The sequence below is a fragment of the Pelodiscus sinensis genome, chromosome 2 (genome assembly GCF_052426305.1).
Source record: "Pelodiscus sinensis isolate ZL-2025 chromosome 2, ASM5242630v1, whole genome shotgun sequence".
Lineage (NCBI taxonomy): Eukaryota > Metazoa > Chordata > Testudines > Trionychidae > Pelodiscus > Pelodiscus sinensis.
In genome coordinates, this window is record NC_143053.1 from 166,148,789 (window position 1) to 166,175,512 (window position 26,724).

Here is a 26,724-nt window from a genome sequence, read left to right on the forward strand (position 1 = left end):
CAGTCTGAGAACTGCAAAACTAAGCATCTCTGATGGTATCTTCTAGGCCACGCATTCAGTTCCATTGGGTAGACAGAAAATTAACCTAAATAATCTATACTGAACCCCATAAGATTGGATCCCTGATCCATGAACTATTGGAACTCATTTGCAAAACTTTTCTTAAACATTACATGAATATATTGTCTCATACTATAGAATTGGAATTTATAGTCCCTATTCCATGAGGAGATATATTTGAGCTATAAAATATCGTAATTAAAACTAGATAGATTTTTTATAACATGTTTTTGAGGGGAAAAAAACTAATTTAAATAAAAAATCCAATTTTAATTTTGTTTTAAATCATCAGTTTTTATCAACCCTGCATGGTGTTTTTTCTTGCATTTCCCTTCCCCCCCCCCCATCTCCTTTTTTGTTTTGTTACTATTTCTATACTTTTAAGGCATCTCTTCTCTGCTCAGGTCACCTAGGCTACTGAATCACTGATGTATGGACTTATGTGTGGACATCAAGAGGAGAATGTGCTCCCAAACAAGTAGCACTCTGAAAAATGAAGGCTGGAGGAACATGCAAGCTGCTGTCTTATGGATGGATGCCTGCATGCTCATGAAGAGCATCAGGGCCCAATCCTGCACTAATCTCCATGTGAGTGTATGCCTGTACCTGGGCTGAGTTTCACTGAGTTCAGTGGCATTCTGCCATGTGGAATTCAGTGTAGCATCAGGAGCTAGGCATCCAATTCAGCAAAGCACCTGAACAGCTTCTTATATCCATTTATATTTGGCTATGTACCTGAGCATGTGCTTAACTTTCAGCATGAGTTAAAAGTTCCATTAAAGTCAGTGGGACTTAATCATGTGCTTCAAATTTAATCAAGTATTTCAGTGATGTGCTGAATAGTAATCTTTTGGATAACAATAGGCAAGCATCAGGAAAGAGACCATTGTGGCCATTGTTATATGCCAAGGCTCTGGAGTGTGAGAGCTAACAATAAGGATTCTGTTTGCACTGCTGAATCCTTTTTGCCATGCTGAACTAGGAACCTCTTTCACTTCCTTCATTTTCTCTCATCCGATTACAGATGAAGTTTGTTGAAACATAGATTCCGAGGCCAAAAGGATGATTTTTATTATCTATCCCAGTGGTGTGCAAAAGGGCCTCCATGGGCCAGATCCGGCCAACCAAGCAGGTTGATCCCACCTGCGGAGGTCCTGCCGCTCTCCCTTCCCTAGGCCAATTAGGGCCCGGGGGCAGGGGAGCGCGCAAAACTTCCTCCCGCCCTAGCAGGACCACGCCGCGCTTTGCAGCGCCATGCGCTCCTCGCAGGGCAGCAGGAGACATCACGTGCTCCACCGTCAAAAAGCCCTGATTAGCCTGGGGGCGGGAGGAGCATGTGAAGTTTCCTCCACCCTCTCCCCCCTCTCGCCCTGCGAGGAGTGTGCAGCACTTCAAAGCGCTATACACTTGTGCAGGGCAGGGGCGGGGCGAAGGAAGCTTCACGCAACTCCCCCGCCCCGGGCCGTGATTGGCCTAGGGGCAAGGGGAGCACACGAAGCCTCTTCCCGCCCTGCGAGGAGTGCATAGCACTTTAAAGTGCCGCGTGCTCCTCGTAGGGTGCGGGTAAGGTGGGAGGAGGCTTTGCGCGCTCCCCTTGCCCCCAGGCCAATCAGGGCCTGGGGGTGGATTAGCTGCGCGAAGCTTCCTTCGCCCTGTTCCCAACACTTCAAAATGCCACATGCTTCTCTCATGGCAGGAGGAGGCTTTACGCGCTCCCCCGCCCCAAAGCCCTGATTGGCCTGGGGGTGGGGGAGCATGCAAAGCCTCTTCCCACCCTGCCAGGGACAGGGGTCCCTAGTGGGAAGGGGGGGCAAAGGAGCTCCCCCACCCCCAGACCAATCATAGTCTGTGGGTGAAGTAGCCCATAAGCATCCTGGCCCCTTCCGGTTTAGGTCTTGCCCCCCCTTTTTTTTTAAGTGGCCCCCGGCCAAAAATTATTGCTCACCCCTGATCTAGCCTGACATTTTGTATAAAATCTATGCTGATATTAGGAAAAACTACTTCCCTAAGAGATTTGTGAAGTACTGGAATGGGTTTCCTATGGAGGTGGTGGAATCTCCATCCCTAGAGGGTTTTAAGGGCAGACTTGACAAATCCCTGGCTGGGATGATTTATCTGGGGTTGGTTCTGCTTTGAGCAAGGAGTTGGACTAGATAACCTTCTGAGGTCTATTCAAGCCCTCATCTTCTATGATTTTATGAACACAGGCTGGAGAAATTCCCTGAATTCCTGCTTGTACTAGAGCATACATTTGAGAAATGCATCTGATTTTAATTGTAAAAAGTAACACTGATGGAGAGTCCACTTTGATACACACACACACTAACATTGTGACCATCTCCCCACAACTCCTTGTTGAGTCTGGGTCCCTGTAATTATAATACTATAAAATATCAGATTTAAATCGATGATATCATGACATTTCCAATTTTTAATATCCAATAACTATGAAATCGACCAAATTTGACAGTGAATTTCATAATGTCCTAAGTATACGGCATTAGTGAGACATGGTTACAATATAAATAAAAATAAAACACTTTCCAGTAACTATAACTCAACAAACTAGACTTGCTTCAAGGTAAAATCTTTACCAGCATATGTTTACATGGTCCTAGCAACACTCCTAACCAACTTCTCATGATTCCTCCTGAAATCAAAGGGCTGGTCCCTTTGTCTTCATAGGTGAAAAAAAAAGAAAAAAGATACGGAGAGGGAGGGGAAAAGATAACTTCAGGTTGGTTTTGCTCCTCTCTTGAATCATCCAGTCACCCTCTGAAATGCATTTTCCTGAGTTACAGGCAGTCCCCAGGTTACGTACAAGATAGGGACTGTAGGTTTGTTCTCTAGTTGAATCTGTATGTAAGTCGGAACTGGCGTCCAGATTCAGCCGCTGCTGAAACTGACCAGCGGCTGACTACAGGAAGCCCAAGGCAGAGTTGCTCTGCCCCGGGCTTCCTGGAATCAGCCGCTGATCAGTTTCAACAGGCTGAATCTGGACGCCAGTTCCGACTTACATACAATTCAACTTAAGAACCCCAGGCGTCCCCAAGTCAGCTGCTGCTGAAACTGATCAGCAGCTGATTCCAGGAAGCCTGGGGCAGAGCAACTCTGCCTGGGGCTTCCTGTAGTCAGCGCTGGTCAGTTTCAGCAGCGGCTGATTTGGGGATGCCTGGGGCAGAGCAGCTGGGGTGCTCTGCCCCAGGGGTCCTGATTCAGCTGCTGCTGAAACTGACCAGCAGCGGCTGAATCAGGACACCTGGGGCAGAGCAGCTGGGGTGCTGCCAGGTTGGTCCAGTAGTGCCCAGAGCGGCGCTGCGGGACCAACCGGCAGCACCCCAGCTGCTCTACCACAGGCGTCCAGAGAAAAGCCTGGTCTGCTGGGGGGAGGGGACGTACTAGCTGCACCCCCCCCAGCAGACCAGGGAGACGCCGCCCGGGTCCTCCGCAGCTTTGCTTCGCGTCTTCCTGGTAGACCAGGGAGATGGGGAGCAAAGCCTCTGAGGACGCTGGCAGCGGGACAGCCGCGGTGCGTTTGGGCTGTCCCGCTGCCCGCGTGCTCCGCAGCTTTGCTCCCCGTCTCCCTGGTCTGCTGGTCTCCAGCAGACCAGGGAGACGCGGAGCAAACCCCGTTCGTAACTGTGGATCCAATGTAAGTTGGATCCGCGTAACTCGGGGACTGCCTGTACTGGTAGCTAAAGTTGTTTTCCACTGTGAGAACTGAGACATAGAGTGTTGTGGGGAAAGGGGTTCTGTATGGTTCCTTGCTAACATGCAGCGCAATGTGTTTCTGCCTCCCTTCTTTGCCAAAGAATGGCCACTTGACAGGTGACTGACAATCAGCTTTGGTGACAGCTTTGGTAACGCTGCATGTTAGCCAGAGGCATGAGCTTTTCCTTTGTGTGTGAGGAACAGTTTTATTCCCCACCCAGACTTCTCTGTTAAAAATACTTCACACATCATTTCAGCTTATGTTCATAACTTTGTGTAATATTACTACATGAATTACACCATGATATTATTGGCCAGTGAGTTATTAGGTTTTAGATGATAGCTTGCAAGGCATATTTTGTACAAAGATTATTGCAGTTGTGTGTCAGGTATGAATATAGGGCTACATTCAGTCACAGTATACATTTGTATTTGGCCATGTTAAAATGCATATTGTTCACCTGCACTCAGTGTACCAAAAAATCCAGATCACTCTGTATCTAGGCCTGTCCTCTGTATTAGCTGCTTCCTGTAACCATAGTCAGTAAGCAATGGGAAAGTGGTCATCCTCCTCCTATCTCTCAGGCCCATACATTGTGGTTTAAAGTCATGCTCGGGAAGGGTGTACACTGCTCGTTTTTGAAGGCACAACAACGTGCAACTCACTATATAATTCCTTTGGCCTGTCCTGAGCCAAGCTGCCTTTTGTTGGATGTATGATTCTGTTAACCTTCATTCCTCCTTCTTCATAGCACCATGATTCCAACAATAACACCAAGTATAGTGCTTGATCTGCTGCTAAGAATTTTCCTGGAAGGTTCAAAATGCCTGTAGCTCATTGCTTTCAAATTAAGTAAACTTACAACTGTAGTGGAGCATGCAGCTATACTTGCCTGTTAAGTAATGTGTCACTAGCAATAATGTAAATAATACAAAGGGAGTTAAGAGTGCTCAGCAACTCTGAAGATTTTATTACCTGATTTTTCAGAAGGACAACACCAGTTCCCATGAAAGCCAATGAGATCTGCAGAGGCTGTGCACCTTTGAAAATCAGGATATTAGTTCTGAAATCTTGGAGTAGCATTTTAGTTTATACTTCATAGCTCATAAGTGACAGGAGAACCACTTCAAACGTTAGCAAAAATAAACCCATATCTCTATTTATCATTAACATTTCTTCTTGTCACTAAAGGGTAGGTTTTCAGAACAGAATTTTGAAGATTTTTATTAATGATAATGGAAGTTGCTTAACTGTCCCCGTGCAGAAAATTTCCCCCTGATGTATGCTTTGGGTAGTAGTTAGACATGATGATAATCTATTCTACAATTTATTTCGAGTATTACATTATTATTATGTGCATGGTGGCACACTACATTGGAGGAAAGCATAAATGCATACATTAATGAAGTGATAACCTCATATAATTTTATATTTTTCCTTAAATCATAGCATTTCCAAATTAAATAATACTTTTTCTTGAATGTTAAGGTTTTCAAAGGAATTGGAAAGAAGCTTATCTCCAAGACTGCCAAATATTAGGAAACAGCTTCACATTGTGGCCTGTGCAGCACTTTCTGGCAGTCCACAGAGGGCTGGCTGGTCATATGCACATCCTGATTCAGCAAAGCAGTTATGTATGTGCTTCACTCATATTGGTTCTGTAAATTTCATTAAACGATGCTAAAACTATATTGCATAATTTCCAAATATTTCTTTTCTATGTAAGGAGTTACTGTCACTGTCATGACGATTAGTAAATACTTTGAGGTGAAGTCATCTTTTTTCTTCTGTTTTTACTGTATCTAGCACAGTCGGGTCCTTGTCCCTGATGAGGACTCCCATGTGCTACTGCAATACAAATAATAGGAAGGGAAATTTTATGATTTTAAGTGTAAGCCAGGGTTTCCCAGCCTATGGGTCGGGACCCAAATATGGGTCACCGTTACATTTCAAAAGGGTTGCCAGGTGTCTCCTCAGGTGACTCTTAAGGAAACATTCACACATTTTTTGAATTGCCCTGCGTCACCAAGTCTTCCTGAATTGTCAAAATGGATCCCCATCTGGAAAAGGTTGGGAACCACTGGTGTAAGCAAAGTTAGATTGTGAACAGAGGTGGAAGTGTCCTTAATCTCTTTTTTATGTTGTAGTTCACACTTTTTGAAAACCTATGCTTTAATTCTTCTAAAAAAAATTCTCTTCAGCGGTGGTTCTCCACTAGGGTTACGTATATCCCTAGAGCTATGCTGAAGTCTTCCCGGTGGTCCATCAATTCATCTAGATATTTCCCAGTTTTAAAACAGGCTACATAAAAGCATAAGCAAAGTCAGTCCACACTACAATAACTTGTTTATTCAGCTCTGTATACTATACACTGAAATGTGAATACAATGTTTATATTCCAGTTGATTTATAATTGTATGGTAAAAATGAGAAAGTAAGCAATTTTTCACTACGAGTGGGCTGTGGCACTTTTGTATTTTTTATATCTGCTTTTGTAAGCATGTCTTTTTTAAGTGAAATAAAACTTGGGGGTTCTCAAGACAAATCAGACTCCTGAAAGGGGTACAGTAGTCTGGAAAGGTAGAGAGCCACAGATCTGCAGGACATAACAGTACATAAATAGCATATGGAGTCTGTTAACTTTGGGTGACTAGTTCCAAATGTGCTGTGACTCCAAGTTGCTGTCGTCTAACAGCTTTTTTGGTAATGTATTTGAAATCAGTGGGTTGTCTCAGCCCATAGTGACCAGTCTTCATGTCTCAAACACCACTCTTACAAGTGTCAGTGTTGTATAATCTCAGTAGAAAGTTGATAGATTGAATAGGAATGGAAACTAAATGTATTCTTTAAAAAACAAAACTAAACTAAAAAAACAAACTCATGTTTCTGTTGTACCTGTTCTTAGGATGAACAAGACATGTTAGTCCCCACAGCTGTCATACAAGAAGTGGCCGTGTAGACAGTTCCTTCTGGCACAAGAGCCTCTTCTACAAAAATGGTGGCTCATTAGGTATGCAAATGAGGCTCGGCGATATTCCTCACTTACCCTCATTTGCATATTTCTGGCGCAAGAAGCAGCGAGTGTAGACATAGCCAAAGAGCCCGCTTCAGGCTTGAATGGAAATAGGGTCTTTTACAGGCTGGCTGCCTGGAGGTGTTTGTTGTATTGTAATACAAAGCAAACTGTACCGTACCCGGTCTTTAAATGTTCATGTCTCCAGTGTTAACATTTGTTTTAGAAAGGTTCATTGCATGCCATTATATGGTGAAGGAACTACATCACAAGAAAAATCAATAGTAGGAAATTGTAACTTTGAATTAATGACACAACTGAGTGGTTATGCCAGAGTAATTTATTTAAGAAAATAGCACTGTATTTTATTATAAAATGACTTCTGAAGTGATTTTAATTGTATAAAAAGGTGTGTTTTCTAAAGTTTGAAAGTGAGCTAATAAAGGGCCCAGTACCAGTTCCGCAAACACTTACAAATCAGTATGATGCTCACTAGCTTCTTGAAGCTACAACCTCAGGGGTGGGCCTTGTCTTCTGATCACCTGTTACCTGCGGCCAGAATCAGACTCAAACTGTATAAAGGAAAGACTGAAGTATTCCTGGCTGTTCTTAGATTGCATTCAGGTTCTTTTATTGCTTAAATATGTTCTTTCCCTGTAATGCACTCACCTTAAGAATAAATGTGCTTGCTTTTAGAATTGTGTCATAATTTGCAATTGCTGGGCAATTACAGCTGTTTATAGCCTTTGGAGAGAAAGCAAAGTGCAGACTCTGGCCTGGTTAGAAAGTCTGGCTTGCTGTGAATATCAAAGTGTAGGCAGTGAACTGTGCAGCCAGGAAATACCCCAGATACAAGGAAGAGAGATGTGGGTCCCCACCTGAGAGAGGGGATGGCTAAGGAGCCAGAACCTAATGTGGATGCCTTTGAGGGACCACCCGTTGGGAATGGAGGTGCAGTTGACTCTCAACTGTGACATTACTATTGATAGTACTTGAAAATAATTAAATTGCTCTTGGTAGTAATCTCCCTGTGCAGTTGTAAGAAATTGCAGGATTGGAGCCATTGTTTGGACTTATTTAGAAAAGGCTCTTTTAATTGAAAATACAAAGTGAACCTCTCTGGTGTGGGTCTGTCTGGTTTGGCAACATCTGTGGCCTGGTACGACCATGGTTGTTGCTGGACCAGGGAGCCCGGGCAGGGAGCAGCCGGCGACGGACCCACGGGTGGACTAGCCAATGTTCCTTTCATCCGGTGTTGGAAGTTTTGAGATATTCCCTGAAGCCTTCTGATGAGTTGTTATACCCCCTTACTCAACTAATAAACATTTTCAGCATATAAAAATTAGGTTATTTTAAGTTTTCAAAAGTCACATTGGAGGTTATAAAGTGGACATAGCTAGAGCATTAGGGAAATATTCTAGCTATTTTAAATCACTAGCTCAAAGCATGCCTGACTTTCAGTTGGTGGAGCTTACATATTAACATCAGTCAGCATAGTAGCTGTGCCCTGTATTGTTCTAAAACAGTTTCAAATATCGGGAAAGGAGGATGTGTGCATTGGTCAGGGGTGGAGAGGAAAAACGGTATGTGCCAAGTCTCATGGAAGAGCTTTGTCATCCTGGTTGGAATATCACTGGATAGAGTTGCAGCCTATTCACACTAAACCTATTGTGCCTAGTTATAGGAGCGGCTCAAGGCCGGCTGCGGCAGCTGGTGCCCCAGGCAGGCGGCGCAATTGGCGCCCCCGCCTTTACGACCGTCAGTGGCCGTGATGTCATCACGGGGTGCCTGGTGCCCCGTGACATCATCATCGGGCGCCCGGGCCAGCAGCGCTCTAGGCAACTGCCTAGTTCGCCTAGGCTCATGGCCTGCCCCTGCCTAGTTATGATCTCACTTACACCGGCCTTACACTGGTGTAGTGCTAGTGGGCTTAATGGAATGACCCCAACTCCTGATAATACCAGTGTAAGGGTACGGCTACACTGTGGGGGGAGGTTTGAAGAAGGTATGCAAATTGCCCTTGCATTTGCATATCTTCTTCCGATTCTTTATCCGGAAGAGATTTTCCAATATTTGGCCCATCCACATGGGGCCAAACGTTAGAAAAAAAACCTCTTTCGGAAGCCTCCTGTACACCTTATTTTACAAGGAATAAAGATTTTTTTCAGTGGGATGGAGAGGGATAAGAGACATCTCTTGATCTCACAGGCAAACTACAACCGGTCCCCGAGTTATGAATACATTGATTTACGACCATTCATATTTACGACCAACCTCCTATACAGCTGGAACCCGAGTTACGAACAAAATCCATACTTACAAACAGTACAGCCGTACGTCAGTGAATGTAATCCGACTTAGGAACACATTGAGTTACGACCAAGTGCTTGGAACGTAACTCGTTCGTAAGTCAGGGACCGGCTGTAATTCTCTTTCCCTTTCTCGTAAAGGTCCTAGAAATGCTACTGAAAAAATATTATTGTATAGATATAGTTATGCTACTGTATAAAGGGACAATTATTGTACAGAAAATAGTGGGTTGAAGCATTACAATATATTTAAGCATGGCCGAATTTTGACAAATATTAGCAATTTTTACAGTGTTTTTCTACTATTATCAATTTATATTTTCACAGTAACACAAAATTGTGTATTTTGACTTTTCAAATTAATTTAAATGTTCAGTGTTGTGGGAAATTAATGGGGAAGCAAACAATATTTAATAACAGAAGACATCGAGATTCAAAAAATTAAAACTTTATAGCTTTATAGTCAATCTCATATCAAAATATACAAATTAAATTACCTTAAATTATACTCTGATAAGTTCTCAAGCAACACTGTTCATACTTTTCTTATTTGTAAATTATGATTATTATGGATGGAAATATTTTTCTTTGTGTAAGCGGGGGAATAGTCCCACTATTGTAGGGAACTTTCCTGGCTTCTATACTACCCCAGTGAAATGGACCAGCAAAAGGATCTGAGTCCTCACGCCCACTTCTTTTACCCAAAGGCCTCCCCGACCCTGAAGGCTCCCCTTCTACTCTCCTGAGTAGCAGAGTCCTCGAAATCCCAACCAGGCTGGGCCCAGGTTTTCTGGGGTGTAATCCCTGACCTTGTAGTTACTGAGGGCAGGGGCTAGGGTGTCCCCACTCTGGGGTGCTCTCTTCACACTGGATGCTTTCTTGACCCACTGATCATTACATACAGTTCAAAGCAAATACAATTTATTAAACAGCAACTGATTAAAAAGAAAAGAATAAGGTAAAAATGAGAAAGGTTAAAAGAGAACACATAGTCCTGCTCTGTAGCACGGGGACATCACAAACAGCAGTTTGCAAGGACAGTTCACAGTCTGTTCCTTATAGGTCCCAGGGCCCTCTCTCAGGCCCTGGCTGTGCTGCAGGGGGGACTGCAGGTTGGACACGCTTGCTCTGGCAGTAGCCATACGATTTCAGGTTCTGGATGGCAGGACCCCTCTCCCAGTTGGAGTTACAATCCCTCTCCAAGTCTGGCCTGCAGGGCCTCTTGACTGGTGGTGTCTCCCTGCCCAGAGCCTCTTTCTCCCCCCCCCCCCTTTGCTAGTCTCAGATGCTCACCATATCCAGCTCCAGACTATGCTGCTTTGCCAGCCTCTAGCTCCTTGCATTGCTTCTCTGACCCCCTTGGCTCTGGTGACTGCAGGTCTGCTCCTCAGCACAGCTTGCACTCCTTGGGCTGTGTGTGTGTCTGGTTGTGTTGCTGCAGGTCTGCCTGTCAGTACAGCTTGGACCCCTTGCTACTCTTCTTAGCTCTCTCCCCCTTTGACTCAGAGACCCAGAAAATCCCAGCTCACAGGGAGGACGGGACCTGGCCTCCTAATTCCCACATTGGCCTGTCCAACCTGTCCATCAGGTGACCTGAAGTGTTGGCCTCTTCCCATTGTCCCTGGGGTCTGTCAGTCTCAGGGCCCTGATTTCTCATGGACCTTTCCCCTTTTGGTACTGGGAGCTAGCCAACCAAAAACTCCCACTGAGTTTTAGCAAGGGGTTAAAAGTCCCCCTACATTTGGGTTGTGCGTGAATGTGGTGAAATGGAGTTTTTATATTTACCAAATATTTTATATTTATAAAAATGTAACCTTCCAAGACGAAATATATTCCGAATATAAGATTATTACCAGACTTCAAACCACGTGTTAATCCGCATATATCTACCTTTTAGTAGTGGGTATCCACGTCCAAGGATATGGATGTGGATATCCATGGCTCATTTTTGCAGATACAGATGCAAATACAAGTTACAGAGAATCCACCATTTACTTTAGTTCAAACCTGCAAGGGATCCAGGACCTGTGCTGCAGATGAAGGCAAAAAACTCTTAGGCTCTTTTCAAATCTCACTTGGGGGAAAATTCTTTTCTGGGCGCATATACTGATGATCATTTAAACCTTGTGGTGGTAGGCAGAACCCACCAGACAGATTCAGGAAGGCATTTCCTATGGTTTCAGTGCAAGTCATTCAGTCTTTTCTAAGGCAGGGGGGAGAAAATTTGTGCTAAATCCAGTTTACTATCCCATAGTCTAGTGGCTAAAGCACACACCTGAGATGCAGCAACTTCCTAATCAGATACCACCGCCTGTAGAGGGAGACTTGAACCAGCAATCTCCCATATCCCAGGCAAGTTTGCTAGCTACTGGGCTAAAGAGTGTTGCTACTTTACTTCAACTGTTTAGATGCCTGGCTCCAAAAATGGGTCTGATGGGGTTCCCAGAGCGCAACCTGAGCTGTGAGACTGCTGAGCCCTCTTCACCCACTAACCTGGGATGCCTCTCACACTGTGACACTGATGTCAAGCTACAAGCTTCTGACACACCCTGCACTTACAGAGACATCTGCAGGCAGGGACACACCCCACAAGTTACATCAATGATCCCCTAGCCACTCATGAACCATTAGTAGGGAGGCTTCACACTGGTAGGAAGAAAAGAAGAAAGGAGAAGTTGTAATAATCTTGTGTCTGGGCAGAGAGGCCTTTTGGTGCCCTCTGCAGGGGATTCTGAAGCCTGGCTCTATTCCAGTCCCCAGTGGTGTTTCTAGGAGGGAGGCAAGTGGCTTGGAGTTTGGCAGGTTAACTTTCAGCCAGAGTTCATGGGCCACTCAGGAAGGCATGCCGGTCTTTGAGCTAATTATGTGAAGCTGAATGCACTTGAAGTAAACATTTGTACAAGGATGTATTTCTCCCAGAGAAGAGAGACCTGTGTAGCAGTTGTATTGATCAGAAGTCAAAGAGGGTGTTCTAGGGATACTGCAAAGCTACTTGGTATGGTTTGTACTTGTTTTTTGAGTTTACTGTCTAAAATTTCATGGCTAGAAATTCATCTAGCAACTGTTTCTCACTTAGTATCAATTGTGGTGAAGCCAGAATGTCTGAAGTGAATTGTTACCTGGAGAGAATGTGATTTGTTCCTATTTCTCTTGTAATTTTGCTCCTAGCCCCTCAAAGTGTCTCTTGAAACATCTATCTTTTCATTGTTATGAAATGTTTAACCATTAGAAGAACACTGTGGTTAGTAATTAGTGAAAGGAATTCAAGCAGAAGAAAACTGGTGACCATAGATGTCAATTTTGCCCACATTAAAACCTCTGGACTGTATGCACTGTTTGAGCAAGATTAATTATAAAACAACTAATGATCTATAGAAGTTCATATAAATAAATGTGACATCTCATATGACACTCTTCATAACAACTTTTTTTTTTCTTAGGTGGGGTGAAGGGCAGGAATTGACTTGAGGGTGAACCATTTTGTCATTCAGAGTAAACATTTTAATAGCCTCCTTGCATTAGCAAGTAGGACAGTAGGGGAAAGAACAAAAGGTAGGAGTTCACCTTTGAAGTTTCTCAGGCCTTTGAGATCTTATAATTAGTACAACTAAACTCAGTAGTAAACTAAATTGCTATCAGCCTTATTGAACAGGTGCTCTTTGTCTGGGTAGAACAAATCAGGAGTCCAATCCTATTTCCACTGAAGTGAATAAGCCTGATTTTCTTCTCACACTTGTGTTGAAGTCAGTGAGCTACCCTGATGGTAATGAGAGGATAGGGTGTAATGAGTTTTGTTGATTATTTCAATGGGAGCAAGAGCAGTCCTTAAAATTTAGAATGTACTACGAAAGTATACAAGAGTGCTTGGGTTAACACAAAGGATTGCTATTTTTTCAGAGAGTAGGTTGGTTTTGCTTTTGTTGGGAACAATGCTGGTTGCTTTGAAAGTGGGTAGTTGTGGGCTGAATGCTGCGTAGAAGAGTGTTACTTCCTGTCCCTATTGAATAATAATGGCAAATGACTCTTAAGCCTTTAAAAAAAAATCTAACAACCATTGCAAAAGGTTTTAATTATGTGGGAACTTTAAAGAGTATGTGGTATGGTATTTTGTTAAGATCAAGTAGGAGAAAACTTTGATGATAGTGTTGCTAAACTTCTTCAAGAATGTTTTAAAAATTAGTTTTAAGTATAAGGCAGTGAGCAAATTTACATGCAAATCCTTTGGAAAATACATGCTGACCTCTGAGAGAGTTACAAAATGGTCCAATCCCTACTTAGGGCTCAAGTTAATTTCAAAACTATCTATGAAACAGTGACCAGCATTTTCATAATTCTGTCTTGCCTTTCCCTCTATCTTATGAAAGTTAAAATTTTACAAGACTTTAGTAATATGGGAAACTGTTTATTCTTCAAAACACTTTAATGATCCTTTGTAAAGCACACAACTTTTATTATATATCTGAAAACATTAGTAGTGGTAACAAATGTTTGCATTTAAAAGCTATTTTGGGGAGAAACCTTAACTAGTTTGGTAAAACAAATTCCCCCAAACTTCCATGCCTCTGTTCTTTCATGGTCTTTGCTGTAGACTTTAGGGGAGATACTTTTTGGAATTTTGAATTCTTGTGGATCTTAGACGTTCCAGGTTTTTTGTTTGTCTCATGGTGTTGTGTGGCTTTTTTGTTTTTTAAATAAGGGGATATAGTTTCTAAACCTTAGACCTAGATAAACTTATCTCTGGCAAGTTTTTTGTTTTTTTTTTCTTAAGGCAGTGGTGGGGAGCCATAGTCACATAGAATACCAGAAATAGCTTAATCTTTAAAATGTGGCATTAGAGCAGTTGCTAATACAGGCAGTCCCCGAGTTACCAGGGAGAGGAAGCAAAGCGGCGGAACACGCGGGCAGCCCAGATGCGTCTGGGCTGTCCGCCGCCCGCGTGCTCCGGGGCTTTGCTCTGCTTTGCTCCCCGTCCCCCTGGTCTGCAGACCAGGGGGACGGGGAGCAAAGCAGAGCAAAGCCCCGGAGCCTGAGGGCAGCAGGACAGCCATGGCGCGTCTGGGCTGTCCTGCTGCCCCCGTGCTCCGCGGCTTTGCTCCGGGCGGCTGTGGTACAGCAGCTGGGGCGCTGCCGGTTGGTCCCGTAGCGCCGCTCTGGGCGCTACGGGACCAACCCGGCAGCACCCCAGCCGCTCTGCCCCAGGCGTCCTGATTCAGCCGCTGCTGAAACTGACCAGCAGTGGCTGAATCAGGATGCCTGGGGCAGAGCAACTTGGGTGCTGCTGGGTTGGTCCAGCGGCGGCGCTACTGGACCAACCCAGCAGCACCCCAGCTGCTCTGCCCCAGGCGTCCCCAAGTCAGCCGCTGCTGAAACTGACCAGTGGCTGACTGCAGGAAGCCCCTGCCCGGGGCTTCCTGGAATCAGCCGCTGATCAGTTTCAGCAGCAGCTGACTTGGGGATGCCTGGGCTTCTTAAGTTGAATCTGTATGCAAGTCAGAACTGGCGTCCAGATTCAGCCGCTGCTGAAACTGATCAGTTTCAGCAGCGGCTGAATCTGGACGCCAGTTCCGACTTACATACAGATTCAACTTAAGAACAAACCTACAGTCCCTATCTTGTACGTAACCCGGGGACTGCCTGTATTAACACAGTGTGTCCTTTTCTCCATAGATATTTAAAGAAAAAATAAACCCGCTATCTCAATGCATTGTATCTGAGCACACCACAACACAAAGATTAACCAAACTTTACTAAGCATGTTAAATCATTGGGAGAATGAAAACCAAGTTAAATGGATTTTTATGTAACTTTGGTGTTTGATTAGCTAGTTTTGTATGTAGATGCAATGTATGGAAGAGATCCCTGAGTGCTAAACTGGGTAACAAATTATTTTTAGTGGCTGACATCCACTAAAACTCCGTACTTTCATATATCATGAAGCTTGTAGTGAGCTAATTCAGATCTCTTGTGGGGAGACTGGAAACTTGTTAATAAAAGAACAAATTCTGCAAATGTCTAACATCCTGAAACTATTACTGTCAGCAAAGGAACAAGATCCCAAGATACTAGATGGTATAGTATAATGAATTGGTTTTTAATATGTTTTGTTGATGACCGTGTATTTCAATAATAAGTGTTTTGGAGTCAATTGTTTTTTTAATATACATGCACAACTCTTCCTGAACTCTGTCTGGGATTTGTCTCTGTCTGTGTAAAGGTACAATAAAGGTACCTTTTAAAGGTACAATATGTTTTTCCCCTCTTTGCTTTATAATCTTGTTCCTTTGGGAAAGGAATATTCCTCTCCCAATCTTTTTTTATTTATTTATTTATATATATATATATATATATATATATATATATATATATATATATATTTAAGAAAATAGATGCTTTAATTTTTCATTTAACTGTTCACTGAATCTCTTTCAGCTTCTTGCCTGATTACATCAGCGGTGACTTTGATTCCATTAGGCCTGAAGTCAAGGAGTACTACACGGTCAAGGTAAATTAAATTGTTTAATGTTATTTACACTTGTTTTTGTTAAAGCACCATGGGACCCACCCCATTAGTGAGGAATCCTTTGCACCCCCTGTGGGTTACTGAGCATTCTTCATTTCCTTTTGGCTTCTGAAAAATTTGACCAGCCCTTGTGCTATATGTGAGTGACAACATATAATTTAATAAGTAAAATGTGTAGAAAAAGCAAAACGACTTTGAAGCAGTTGGCTTTTCCTTAGAATTTGCACTATCAATTTAATAGGGTAGAGATGTGTAGAGATTTTCCTGGCAAGAAATTACTGTGTACTTTCTGAAACTCTCAATTTGAAAGACTCCCCCCCCCCCCTCCCCCGCCCCCCACAAACTGAGATCAAGAAATAAGATTAATCTGCCAGGATTTATATGTACCCAGGATCCCCACATAAGCTCTACAGATATTTTCAGCAATGTGAATTTTTTTTTAATGTGATGTGATTTTTGTCCTTTAAACCACAAACAGTGTATAGCTTTTTTTGCTGCTGCTTTCTTGAGCACGCAATGACACAGTGAATCGCGCTTATTTGACTAATGCAGACTTTTAATGGGACTTCTGGCAGATTCCTGCATTTGTTAATTTGCATCTAATGCAGCCAGCACACTTTCCACCAACACACTTAATTTTAACCCCTTTTATTAGATGGTTGATTAAACTCCCCTTTCTATTTAGAGTCTCCACATTATGTGTAGAATCGCTATTCTTAAAGACTGTATGTTAGAGAATCCTAGTGTGTGAAAGACAATCTTTTATTGGGTTGCGGGTAACCCTTCAGAGGTCTGTTTGTCTGGGAACTTGTGCTTTGAATCATGCCTTCAGGCCCAAGAAAACTGACACTTTGGAGTAAAATCTGAATTCGTAGAATTGTGCTGCTTATAAGCACTGCAGGAACTAGATACAAATATGCTACAAGTTGACCCTCTCGAACTCAGCACTCTCTGGTCTGGCAATATCTGTGGTCCAGAATGATTCTAGTTAGTCAGATGTCCACTTACCATGGATATAGTCAAGTTTTCCGTGGCCCTATGAAGTTTATTTATAGCCACCTGTCCTTGCGCTCAGTCTTCTGTGCTGTTGTTTAGCTCTTATTTACCCCTAAATGTCTTATAATAGCCCAGCAAGCAGTGGAAGTGTTGGTAGTTCTGATGGACACCATTGACTTGCCATGGTTCAGGAAATTGAGGTTCCGATGCTGCCGGACTAGAGGTTCAACCTGTAAATGGCTGCTTGTTCCTCGTAAAATGGGTCACTTACCTCCTACGCTCAGAAATCTGATATTTCTTCTTTGGGTTACAGCTGTGTAGGAGAACATACACAAGGACACCCCTACTGAGACTGAAATAAAGTAGCTAGGAGACAAGTTCCCCTCTGGTACTTCAATTGTAGTATGCCAGCAGTATAGACCCAAATTGAGTTCTTGCTTAAGGCACAATGGATTGTAAGGTGCTTTATTGGCATTGTCTTCTGATCTGTTTGCTCTCATCTTATCATGAGTTTTCATGTGCTATGTACCTAAGACTTAGTTTCCATCTTATAGCATTTTGTGACTATGATCTTATTCAGCTACTAAGTTCATTCCTAAGAGCTCATGCTTTTTATGGTTAATGTTTGCAAAAGGAATTTTTTTTAAAAGTTATTTGTGCTAATTATTAGTGTTTATCTGACTCATTCTGCCTAAGTAAACTGCTAATTTCAAAGTGTAGTGGGAGGCCAGGCTTGAAGAGTGCTACCACAGAGAACATTTGACTTAATAGCTGGATTAAGTTTTAATAATGGTGCTGTAAATTGCACACTGCTAAGTGGGTGTAGATTGTATACCAGAGAGTTCAAGCAAGGGACTGTCATAATGTAGGGGTGCTATTGATGAGTAAGAACTAGCAGAAGGGTGTCAGAAGGTATATGCTAAGTCAGAGGATGTCAATCTTTTTACAGCAGTTTCTCTTCCGACTAAAATATTCCTTTTTGTCATATAAATTGTATCCATTTGAATACTTACGTCGCCATTTTGAATTATGCCTAGCAAATGACATTAAAAGCAAAAAGAAGAGATTCTTTAAATATACAAGGAGCAATGAAAGACAAAGGTAAATATAGGTCCCCTGTTTAGTGGGGAAGGAGACCTAATACTGACATTTAAAAGGCTGAGATGTTTAATGCCAATTTTGCTTCAGTTTTCACTAGAAAGGTGAAGAGATACTCAACACAATAGGGGGAAGAAATACAAGACAAAATAGAAGAACAGGCTAAAGAATATTTAAGTAGTTTAGATATATTTAAGCCAGCAAGACCTTGAATCATCTAAACTGTTTAAATATTCCTTAATCTGCTCCTTCTCTATTTTGCCTTGTATTTCTGTGAATACTTTCCTTGAAATTGATCTCAGGCTACTTTTAAGGAACAAGCTGAAGCAATTTCAGAGCTGTTGGTTATCTTCTGGAACTTACAGAGGATGGGCAAGGTTTCAGAAAACTATAGAACAAAATTAGTATGTGTCTTTAAAAGGGGGAATGAAGAGAACCTGTGGAATTGTAGACTGGTTAGCCTAACTTTGATACTTGGAAAGCTATGGGGGCAAACTATTAAATTATCAATTTGTAAACACTTATAGGATATTATTGTTATAAAATGTAGCCAATATATGTTGGGTTAGCATGACTTGTTCTTGACCAATCTACTTCCTCTGTGGCGGGATTGCTGGACTAGTGAATAAGAAAAGCAGTAGATGTGATCTCTCTTGATTTGAGTAAGGAAAATGTCATGTTGGACTGTGTCCAAAAAACCTAAGTGAAATGTGGGCTTGATGAACTTTCTATAAGGTGAGTGCACAGCTGGTTGAAATACTATACTTTATCAATGGTTCACTGTCTAACTTGGAGGCTATATTTAGTGAGGTCCCACAAGAACCAGTTCTATGTCTGGTATTAGTCAATATTTTCATTCCATGATGTGGATAATAGCACGAAGAATAAAATTTGCAGATGGCACCAAATTGAGAGGGATTGCAAGCACTTTGAAGGCCAGGATTAGAATTGGAAAAACACCCTTGACAAATTGGAGAAATTCAATAAATGAGAACTTGTTTCCTTTACAAGGGGGGAAAATCACAAGCACAATTTCAAAATGTGGAATAGTGGGCTAGGTTGTGGTAACAAGGGAAACGGTAGTTAGTGGATCACAGATTGAATAAGCTAAATAATGTGGTGCAGTTGCAGAAAGGCAATATAATTCTGGGGTGTATTGATAGGAGTGTCATCCTGCTGGAAAGGGATAACAAGTGGAGTTCCTCAAGGGTCTGTTTTGGGACCCGTACTGTTCAATATCTTCATCAATGATGTAGATATTGGGATAGAGAGTACGCTTATTAAGTTTGCAGATGATACCAAACTGGGTGGGGTTGCGACTTCTTTGGAGGATAGGGACATAATTCAAAATGACCTTAGCAAGTTAGAGAAATGGTCAGAGGTAAACAGGATGAGGTTTAATAAAGAAAAATGCAAAGTGCTCCACTTAGGAAGGAACAATCAGTTCCATACATACAAGATGGGAAGCGACTGTCTAGGAAGGAGCATGGCGGAAAGGGATCTAGGGGTCATAGTGGACCACAAGTTGAATATGAGTCAACAGTGTGATGCTGTTGCAAAAAAAGCAAATATGATTCTAGGTTGTATCAACAGGTGTGTTGTAAGCAAAACTCGTGAAGTCATTCTGCCGCTCTACTCTGCACTAGTTAGGCCTCAGTTGGAGTACTGTGTCCAGTTCTGGGCGCCACATTTCAAGAAAGATGTGGAGAAATTGGAAAGGGTACAGAGAAGAGCAACAAGAATGATTAAAGGTCTAGAGAACATGACCTACGAAGCCAGGCTTCATGAACTGGGCTTGTTTAGTTTGGAAAAAAGAAGATTAAGGGGGGACATGATAGCGGTTTTCAAATATCTAAAAGGGTGTCACAAGGAGGAAGGAGAAAATTTGTTCCTCTTGGTTTCTGAGGACAGGACAAGGAGTAATGGGCTTAAAGTGCAGCAGGGGAGGTTTAGATTGGACATTAGGAAAAAATTCCTAACTGTCAGGGTGGTCAAATATTGGAATAAATTGCCAAGGGAGGTGGTGGAATCTCCCTCTCTGGAGATATTTAAGAACAGGTTAGATAGACATCTGTCAGGGATGGTGTAGGTGGAGCTTGGTCCTGCCTTGAGGGCGGGGGGCTGGACTCGATGACCTCTTGAGGTCCCTTCCAGTCCTATTATTCTATGATTCTATGATTCTATGATCTGTAAGACATAGGAGGTAATTGTCCTAATCTACTTGGTAATGAGGCCTCAGTGTCCAATTTTGGGTGTTATAACTTTAGGAAAGATGTGCATGGATAAACTGGGGAGAGTTCACTTAAGAGCAACAAAAATGACACTTTTTTTTCCAAAACAAAAAAAAACCTGGGTGTGTTTCGTTAAAAGAAAATGAGGTGGAGGGGAGGGCCCTCATAACCATCCTTAATACATTTGTAAACTGTTACCAAGAGAATGCAATGAAGTATCATCCATGTTCACTGAAGCTAGGACAAGAAGTAAGGAGCTTAATGTGCAGCAAAGGTGATTTAAGTTAGACATTAGGAAAACCTTTCTAACTATAGTGGTAGTTAAGCTGTGGAATAGGCTTCTAAGCAAGGCAGTGAACTTCCCATTATTGGCTTTTTAAGACCAGGTTGGACAAGCACTTGTCAGGCATGGTCTAAATGTGTTTGGTCCTGCATCACCACAGGATTGACTGGACTTGATGACTTCTCAGGATCCCTGTGAGCCCTATGCCTCTGTGAATGTGACAATCTGAATTTCCACTCTGAATTCTGATGCCACGCACCATTCAACTCTGAAAAGAGTGTGTGTAATTTTCTATCACTTTGTATTTGTGGTGTAAAGATACAACTATACAACCACATAGTTACAAAGTAACAGGGCGTAATCTAACCTGAAGAATCCATAATATTTGGTGGTAATGCATGAACCAAAAAAAGACAGAGCTTGACTTGAGATCCCTAGGGAGGGTGTTCTTGGCTAGAGGAAAAACTTATTTTTAAAACTGAAATTCAGACGGTAAAGATAGATGTAAATGTATGAAATTCTATGGGGGGGGGGGGCGAGAGATTTGGCTGCTATTCAGCACTGTTGTCTCCTACTCACGTCACCATTTGGCTAGTCATCAGCAGCAGTTTACTCAGTTCCTACATTAACATGACTTATTTACAATCTGTAAAATATGGTACACCTGTGAAACACTTAACAGTAAATGCCTACCCAAATACATTGGGAGAGGTGGTGTAAATAGGCAGTTTCAGCTCCACTGATAGGACTTGGGTGAAGCTAGGCTGAATTGTACCAGATAAAGATTTGCACTTCTATGTGCACTTCACATCCTTCCCCCTTACACCATATTTTGGTTTGGCTTGACTTGGCTTCTATAGGATGGAATAAGAGTTGAGAGTAAACAGATATCAAAGAATGTGGACAATATGAATGTTGCATTTAACCATTTATTAGGAAACAGAGTAAATGATTGCAAATGGGAGAAACAGGACCTTTCGTTGCTCAGCATTGATGGATTAAAAATGTGAAAAATCACCACCCTGTGTGTTGCAGTTATTCCAGCCCTAATCCCTGGTGCAGACAGTGCTATACCAATGGGAGGGTTTCTCTTATCAACAGTTACCAGCTCTCATGGGTAAATTTGTGCTGATGGGAGTTGGGAAACTGTCTGACACAACAGCATTTTCACTGAGATACTGCACAGCTATGTTGCCTTTAAGTGCAGACCTGCCTTTAGAAAACTGTGTGGCTCCGTGTGGAGCGGGGTTGGGCTGATCTGAGTGCTTCTGAAAATACCACCCTATGTGCTCATCAGACTCTCAATGGTGGAACAGTTTGCATGATCAATTGTATATCGTACACTCTTGATCTATTTGCTAGATTAAGAGCAAGTTGTGTTCAAGTATTTGAAGGTATTGGCCTGAAACAAATCATGTCATTAAACTTACATCAGCAAGTAGTAAAAGAAATTTTGTTCATATTTGTGAAACTGAAGCTACATTTCTCTCTGGTTTTATAAATGTATTTTATAGCTCACTTAATTTCCACTTACGCATAAAATGTTAGCGTGCCAAACCCTCCTTTTTAAAAGCAGCATTGATTGACAGACAGAGAGAGACATTATTTTTGAAGTGTCCAAATAAGAAGAGTTAGTTAAAGCCTAAATGTGAAATTAATCACGCTATAAAATATACTCCTTTGCAAGTAGTTGTCACAGGCTAAAAGTGCTGATGCCCACAAATGAAGTGTGACTTACAGAGGTTGAAGCAGTGCTTTAGGACTCCTGGGCTGAGAAGGCCTGGGGCATGGTCTTTATGGAGAACCTGCTTAATAAGGAAGCCTGGCAATCAGGTAGAGGGACCGTGAGGTAGAATGGCTATGAGAATGGCTATAAGAGTAAACCAGCAGCTGCTGCTGAAACAGACTGATCTTCAGGGGAAGGACTGGGATTGTAAGACTCAGCTGGGAGGCAAAGGGCCTGTGTCCCATTCTTCCTGTCTGACTCTGAGGGTGAGTTGATGCTCTGAATTACTGAGACTGTGGAAGGAGAAGCCTGGGGCCACACACCAAACTGAAGAAAAAGCAGGGAAGGTAGGAAGTGACCCAGGGAAGGCATGGAATGGAAGTCACAAGAGTCTGACTCCGCTCTTGACACTCTCTACTTGGCCTGGGCTGGGACCAGGTAGAGAGAGAGAAAGCCATGGTCTCCTTGCCCCCCCCCCCCCCCGTCTACCTGAAGTTCCTACGGCAGTGAAGGCAAGGCAATAACCCAAAACCCTCACTGAGGGATGAGAATCAGCACCTCCATCTCAGAGATAATATCACAGGGAAATACTGTGCCTGGTAGAGGCCGTACTTTGTGGGAAACCTTGGTCAAGAGAAGACACTTAACCAAGTGACTGTATTTTACTGGCTGGGAATCCACCATGAGGTACAAAATTACTATAATTTCTACCTGGAATGGCAGTGGGCAAATCAAGGCAGCCCTGCTGATACTCTTCCCCTTGGTAGGGACTCCTTTGAGAGGCTTGGCATGGACATGATGGGCCCCTTGGAAAGGCTACAGCAGAATTCTAGCAAATAAGTCATATATTGGACTATGCCACTGAGGCAATTCTGCTCCACCCCACAAACGCAACAGCTCTGGAGCTCATGGAAGCATTTGCCTAGATGGTATCTCTTGGAAAATAATCATAAGATCACAACACCAGCTTTGTCCTAAGGGCCTGTGAAGATGAAAAGCCTTCAAGTTGGTACACCATTTGCAGTCTGATGTGCTTGTAGAGAAATGTAATAAGACCTTACAGATTTGTGCAACATACTTTTTATATGTTGAAACCTTGCCATTCGCACCAATTACTTCTGCCACTCTTATCCATAAAGTCCTTCGGACATTAACAGGGTTCTTTCTGGTTTAAATTACAGGAGATAGTCAAGGGGAATACTAGACCTACTTTAGGAGAAATGACATCCCAAGGCCACCAACTCAGTAGATTATGAGCTGTGGACTGAGAAGTTTAAAGTTGTTAGGCATGCTTGCAAGAGAGAATCTATCAAGGCATAAAAGAGGCGCAAACATATACAACAAGCAAGCCTTTATCCAGTAGTTCTGACCAGAAGACTGAGTTTTAGTCCTGGTTTCCACCTCAATTCAAATAGTTGACCAGGGAACTAGTGATCAGATATGTCAGAGCACTAAACAGATGTCAGGACCAAGTTTTGGTAGAAAACCTGCAGACAGAGTAGCTGCAAAAATTTGACCGCTCCAAAAATTGCCTAGTTCTTCTGCAGTTTCCGGACAGACTAACCTAACATTAAATCGAATACAGATTCAACTGGGTACAGATTCAGGGGAAAAGTTGGGAGAGAACTTGAGGTCATTGAGACACATAGGAGAAATAGTACAGAAGGAACTGCAATCTAGATGTGTGTAATGTCCCTTGTGATGGAGAATCGAGAGCAAGAAGTTGTAATAATGAGGATAACAGATTTCTTTTCAGTTCACTGAATGCACTCTGATCCCTGTAGTTCTCTTAAGCTCCCTGAGGATATAGAAACCACCTTTGCTGCCTAGTATAAACATGAAGGCTGTCCTGAAGTGCTGGTCTGGACTTGAACATCTATGGAATGGGCAGCTTATCACTCGGTTGTGTGTGGACAGAGGTCTTTAAAAACATTCCCAATTAAGTTTTTATTCTGTTGTCTATAAAAATAGTTGGCATGGTGGCCATGAATATAACTCTGCTTTGCACAAGTGAAAAGCCAAACCAATTTAAAATAACTCTTCAATACCCAAGGGTTTTAAAGATCAGTAGCATGGGCATTCTAGGGCCAGAAACACATGTATACACTCCTGGGAATCTCCCAAGTCTGATGATATTAAGCTCCTATTTTTGTGTCGCCGTAGAGCTGCTTAAAAAAAAATTAGGCTTTTAATGACATTCTTCTGTCTAAAGAAGCTGTTACTGGGGGAGGAGTAACTCTTAACCATAATAGGCTTCTGCCAAATATAATGTTAAGGAGAAATTATACATTTCAGAGGAGAGGAGATTGCTTTGTGTGTCAAAGCAGCTGAAGATGTTCAGTTGTTTGAAATAAGCTGGTAAAAGATGAGTGGCAGAGGCAGAATGTTACAATTTATTACACAACTATATGCTTCAAAAAATCAACCTCACTTGTCCTACAACCCAATAGTTATGAATTTGAATCCTTTTTATTTTCTTGGTGGTCAAACGAAAGTGAGCTATGAAAGTTGTCTAGTCTTCTGCAGGCCATATGCCTAGCCCGTCTCAGAATTCTTGGTGCCAATGTGGTCTGACTGGGAGTTTGTTCTCAGAATAGCAATAGCTGGTGCCCACCTCTCTATTAGGCCCAATTCCTCTCCAGATCTTTCCTCTACCACAGTGGAACATCCCGGTAGCATTATGAGGCGCCTGCAGTGAATTCCTGTGAATGGGTTGGAAGCCTTCTTAGGATCTGCTTGACAGGCTGAGCATTGATGTGGTTCTTCAAACTTTCTGCTGAAGAAAAACTTCTTGACAACCTGTCTGCATGTATTTCAGCCATGAATATCCCACTTTATGGTAGTTAACTGTTACGGTAGTTGTGAATAACACTGTAACTCAGGGGTGGGGAACCAAAGGCCTGGGGGCCAGATGTGGCCCCCAGTTTGTCTGGATCCATCCCTGCAGACTCAGGGCTCTTCTCCCCATCCCACCCCACCCCAGCATTGGGGAGCCCATACTAGTACTCCTGCCTCCCTACTGTGGGGCTGGAGTACATAATCTACTAGCCTGGACCACCCTAGGCTCTGGTGTGTGAGAGGAATGTGGTGAATGTCGCTCTCCTTTTCAGTCGGGGGACCACGTTATGATCGGTTTTTTATGTTTTGTGTGTGTGTTTTCTTTTGTTGCTTCTCACTTGTGTGCAGCCCCTGACTGACTTTTTTTTTTCCTGTGGGTCAGAAGCCCCTGACCCAAATAGATTTCCCACCTCTGTTTAGTTCCTGGTCCTGCTCAGGGTGAAAGTTGCTGGTCTCTTGTCACAAATTTGCCTATACCCAACAGTCTCTGAGGTCCCATGATACGGATAACAAGACATTCTATAAATATTTTAGAAGCAAGAGGAAGATGGACAGACTAGGCCCCTTGCTCAGTAAAGAGGGAGAAACAACAGGAAACTTGGAAATGGCAGAGGTGCTTAATGACTTCTTTCCTTCGGTCTTCACCAAGAAGGCTGATAATGAAAGAATGCATAACGTAGTGAATGCTAGTGGAAATGAGGTTGGTTTAGAAGTAAAAATAAAAAAGAACGAGCTAAAAATTACTTAGATGTCTGCTAGTCACAAGGAGCTGATAGAGGAGGTATCTGGGGGTATGTCTGCGCTACAGAATTTTGTCGGGAAAAACGTCCATCTTTTCAACAGAACCTGAGTTGTGTCCACACTGCAATCACGTTCTTCTAAAAGTAAATTGAAAGGACAGAGGGATTTTCCTGGTGCTGGTAATCTTCTTTCTATGAGAGAGAAGCCTTTTTCCAAAAGAGCTCTTTCAGAAAAAGGTGTATGTGGACAGGGACGAGGGAATTCTTTCAAAAGAAGAAGAAAAAACAAAGGTGACCTGGCGGACACTCTGTCCATAATAATCACAGTTTTAATGTGCGAGAGCATCCACACTGAATGGACTCCCACACACCTTTTGTGTGTGGATGTTCTCTTTTGGAAGAAGTTGGGGGGGGGGAGGTGTGTGTGTGTGTGTGTGTGTGTGTGGTGGGGTGTGGGTTTTTTTTTTAAAGTTTAGTGCTTTTAATTAGGTACCTTTTCCATGTGCAGTGTTCACAATGTGGCATGCAGTGGAAAACATGCTCCATTTTCTTTAAGAAAAAATTGCTTGTGTGTGTGTGGAGGGGGGAGTGTTCAAATATCACTTACAAACAATAATTATGCTTCAATTACTTTAGAAACAGTTAATTGTGAGGGACATGGAGTTGCTTTGTAATAACTTATGAATACTATGTTTCATTTGTTACAGGGGGCTTAATTCAAGAAAAGGCTGATTGCACAAAAACAGGAAAAAAGAGTATAATAGCTTCAGATTCCCACCCATCTACCAAAAGCTTAAAGGACAACACAAAGAATTATTGGCTTTGAAGCTTCACCTCTAACATCCTGCTGAGCTCTCTGGTGTAGTTTGAGGCAGCAGAGCCAAAAGACCTGGAAAACTAAGGGCTTGTCTGTACTTAAAGTGCTGTAGCATCAAAGCTGCACCAGTGCGCAGGTGGGCCACTGTAGCATCTAGTGAAGACACACCTACACAAAAAGGAGGGCTGCTCTAGCAGTATAGTTACTCCCCGTCCCCAACAGTTGGTAGCTTTCCCAACAGGAGAAGCTTTCCCAAAGCACTGTCTAAACAGGAAGTTTAGTCAATATAACTGTTACGATCTGTACACCACATAAGGTGGTAGTGTAGACCAAGTTTAAAATGAAGGATTTCGAAGGGGATAAAAGTGAATTTCTAGGGAA

General features: G+C 42.6%; 1 protein-coding gene across 8 annotated transcripts in view; it reads left to right on the forward strand.

The window, feature by feature from the left end:
* The window catches only part of TPK1 (thiamin pyrophosphokinase 1), a 506,485-nt gene that overhangs the window by 220,861 nt on the left and 258,900 nt on the right, over positions 1–26,724 (forward strand). For all 8 annotated transcript variants that reach the window (XR_016348922.1, XR_016348921.1, XR_016348920.1 and 5 more), the window contains one exon: positions 15,524–15,596. Coding sequence is in view for 4 of the 8 variants with exons in the window: in XM_089776507.1 (XP_089632633.1) it covers positions 15,524–15,596 (73 nt within the window). In the remaining 4 variants the exon portion in view is untranslated. The remainder of the gene's footprint in view (positions 1–15,523; positions 15,597–26,724) is intronic.